Source organism: Acyrthosiphon pisum, chromosome X (genome assembly GCF_005508785.2).
Source record: "Acyrthosiphon pisum isolate AL4f chromosome X, pea_aphid_22Mar2018_4r6ur, whole genome shotgun sequence".
Taxonomy (NCBI): domain Eukaryota; kingdom Metazoa; phylum Arthropoda; class Insecta; order Hemiptera; family Aphididae; genus Acyrthosiphon; species Acyrthosiphon pisum.
The window spans coordinates 22,912,506-22,916,312 of record NC_042493.1 but is presented as its reverse complement, the minus strand read 5'-3'; the positions used below and the strand labels follow the sequence as shown (position 1 = coordinate 22,916,312).

Here is a 3,807-nt window from a genome sequence, read left to right as displayed (position 1 = left end):
GGGCTGCATAATACGACAATTAACTAACTTTTTTCGTTTAAGGACTTATTTAAGATTTTAATTGCATATTTCTGTGTTTTTTTTTAGACATTTTTGAATTAATTACTATATAAGTATTGAAATTTTTCTATATGAGATAAAGAGATCTAATTTGTTTCATGTCATTCTGATTCCAAATAAATCAATTATTTATTGATCTATTTGTATCCGATCTAATGTGTAACGGAGTGGTGCCCAGACAGCAAAATAAAGTTATTGAAATATTCCGATAAGATTTGAAAAGCAACGTATAATGTTTCCCAGATAGCAAAAATATATTTTATTGAAATTTATAAAATATTATTTTTATGATGAAATGAGTTTATAAACGTTTTTTTCTCCCATATTTTTGATTTTAATAATATTAAAAAAATATCTATAAAATGTCAGTTGGCCACTGGATTATCATTAATATGTTATTTTAAAAATAATATGAATAAAATAATATTTTTATACTATCATTATATTATTTTTCTTGTATTATCATTATGATATTCTCATTAAATGATTACATAATGCTACAAAGAAAAGTATTAATATCCAAATATTTAAATGTTCATTGGAGCACTCCAGAGATCAAATTCACTAGCAAATATTAAATTATTAAATAATCATACAAGTACAGTTATTACAAAAAAAAAAAAATAAATATGAAAAAAACTAAAAAATATGTATATATTAAATAATAATTTTAATTTTAAATTATAATTTTATATTCGAAGGTTAATAATTAAAAATAAAAAAAAACGGGGGGAAATTGTCCGCATCCAAAAATTTATCGGGGGGGAAATGTCTTACTACGCCGAAAACAGCCGGGGAGAAAATGTCCGGATACCAGGCAATTACGATGATTACATTTCTTAATATCTCTTAAAGTAATAATTTTTTTTACATCGGATTTTCACCAAATCATTTCATATAGCCATAGTTACAATAATTTAACATTTAAAAATAATTTAAATAATTTTTTTTTTGTGTTGTGTTCTCTTTTAACAATAATTATACATACTTTTGGGTGCCACATTGTTTTTATTTTGGCTCGCAGCCACCGTCACCCGACAGTTTTTGAATGAAAACATACTACAAAGGAAAATTAACAAAAGTAAAGTTGTCATAAAAAAAAAGAAAAAATACAGTGAAAAACATAATTAAATAAAGTGTACTCACTCTTACGGCTGGATGGCAAATGAATATTAAAGGTTACTACAGGTTACTACTTACAATTATTGAGATAGGGCGTTTCGTCCCGGAGAGTTATTAGCCATAGGGCGTTTGGTCCCCGGCATACTTTGATAATCTAAATGCATTAATTTTTAATGAACAATTTAATCTTTAAATGACAAAACTACAAACTATACGATTCCACTATACGATTCCATAAGACGTGTACAGTATACCTGTATACACACTTTTTCTAAATATTCTCTTGGAATTTCCGTGTTGCCGTATCATCGGGGAGTAATAACATAATAATAACGATATAACGACGCCGAGTGTCGTGTATGCGTAAAAGATACATATCATTACGCTTATTATTCATTATTTATTCTACATATTTTTAATAATAAAAATACAGATGTTAGTTAACATAAAGCGGCCCATACACGATCAATATTATTGTTCAATATTTGATATTGACAATAATATTGACAGTGTATGGATCATATTGAAGACGTGTTCAATATATTGAAACAATCAAAATTATTTTGATATTTATTGATAGATTGTCAATATTATATGTGCTATTTGTGGCACTTATCAATACTATTGACAATATTCCGTCGGTATAGTTTTGTTTTTGTCACGATAACAAGTGCGTATACACGTGTTCAGTGCGGAAATAATTTTAAAACCGTGTGTAAAATGTCTTCTTCCGAAAGAAATGAGGAACGAAACTTTATATTAGAATGTATTCAAGTTTATCGTGATCATTCAGCATTATGGGAAATCAAATCTGATGATTACATAGACAGAAATAAGAAAAATCACGCGTATGATGTTTTATTGAAGAAATATCAAGAACGTTTTCCGACAGCGACATTAGATGATGTTAAAAAGAAATTTAATTCTTTACGCACAAATTATAGAAAAGAACTTAAAAAAGTAAATGATTCACGAAAATTTGGAGCTGGTTTAGAAGACATTTATCAGTCACACTTGTGGTATTTTAATGAAATGCATTTTCTCCGGGACCAAGAAACACCAGCAAAATCTCGAAGTACTTTACAAATCCTTCCACCACCAAAAGTCGCAAATACAAGCAATGTTGATGATCAAATAGACGAAATCACTGAAACTGTTGGAGAGGTATGAAAATTATTTATATTATAATATTTAATTATTTGAATTATATTTTTATTATTTATTTTATATTTTTAAATTATTATTTATTTTATTTTTTATTTACATTTCATTTTAAACATAATTATTTTGCCACGGTACAGCCCCTTCGTTGCTAAAATACATAGAATACATGTCTCTGATTTGTTTAGCTCTATCCGAAGTATTTCTGCTGGTAGTAGTTTGTAATGTTAATAATTGATCATTTGAATTCCGCCATGCTCCGTTATACATTTGACTTGTCTCGTGATTATCGAAATCTACAGAACCTTGACCAATATATGTTTTTGAGTTTTTTGATCTTAAATAATTATGTATATGACAAGCTAAAACAATAGTTTGTGCTTTTTCTGGAGATAAAAGTATATCCTTTTGTAATACACCAAATCTAGATACAAGTATACCAAACGCATTTTCAACAATATGCCGCGCGCGACTAAGTCTATAGTTAAATATTCGTTGTTCTTTAGTTAAATTATTTCCTACACGGCTATAGGGATTTAACAAATTTTTATTCATAGCAAAAACGTCATCAGCGACAAAAACGTATGGAAGAATCTTATTACTGCGTCGCACTTGTTGAGGTTCAGGAATGTTTAGTGATTGATTTTCCATCATTTTTCCAAAATCTGAGTGGCCTAATACTCCGCCGTCAGATATTCTTCCGTTTAATCCTACGTCCACCATCAAAAATTCATAATTAGCGTTTACTAAAGCTAATAACACAATACTAAATGTATTTTTGTAGTTATAATAAAATGATCCAGAGTCTGGTGGTTTTTTTATTGTCACATGTTTTCCATCTATAGATCCCAGACAGTGTGGGAAATCCCACTTTTCTTCAAATTCATCAGCGATTGTTTTCCATTCATGCGAAGTTTTTGGCAACTAAAAATTAATAATAATTAATTAGATTCTAAAATAAAAAATACTTATTTAGCTTTATGCAAAATCATACATCATTAAGATTTTATTTTATTTTTGGATTTGTTATTTTAGGATAATGGTATAGATTTTCAAACTGTTAAAAAGAAACCAGCTAAACGAAGTACAGATCAACGTGATGAACTTATATTATTAGCCTGTAAACGTTTGTGCGAACCGGAAAGTGAAGAATTACAAATAGCTAAAACATGGGCTAATGAATTATTAAAAATGAATAAATCTCAACAAATTTTTGCCAAAAAAGGGATTGCTGACATTTTATTTGAAGGACAATTGGGTACATTGAACCGTGATTCTATTCAAATCAATACTATTTCAAGTAGAGTGAGTACTCCATACAGTTATACGCCAGTTCCTACACCAAGTCCGTCTTCGTGGGTTATGACAAATGTAGCAGATAAAAACTACTCTATTCAAACACAAATTAAACCATCTGGGAACATAGATACGGCAACTGCGTTTATCAATTCATTTCAACCGTAA

At 28.6% G+C, this 3,807-nt stretch overlaps 1 protein-coding gene across 1 annotated transcript; it reads left to right on the top strand.

Annotated features, from left to right (window-relative positions):
* The first annotated feature begins 1,902 nt into the window (after window positions 1–1,902).
* LOC103309753 lies at window positions 1,903–3,807 on the top strand. Its single transcript, XM_008186023.1, has 2 exons — window positions 1,903–2,346; window positions 3,379–3,807. Exons 1-2 carry the CDS (start codon window positions 1,903–1,905, stop codon window positions 3,805–3,807), a joined length of 873 nt encoding a protein of 290 aa, XP_008184245.1.

What these genes read in the sequence shown, in the direction of transcription:
- LOC103309753 (XM_008186023.1), top strand. Translation starts at nt 1,903, where the DNA reads ATGTCTTCTTCCGAAAGAAATGAGGAACGAAACTTTATATTAGAATGT. An exon ending in TCACTGAAACTGTTGGAGAG is followed by an intron (nt 2,347 to 3,378) that starts GTATGAAAATTA and finishes TTGTTATTTTAG; the next exon opens with GATAATGGTATAGATTTTCA.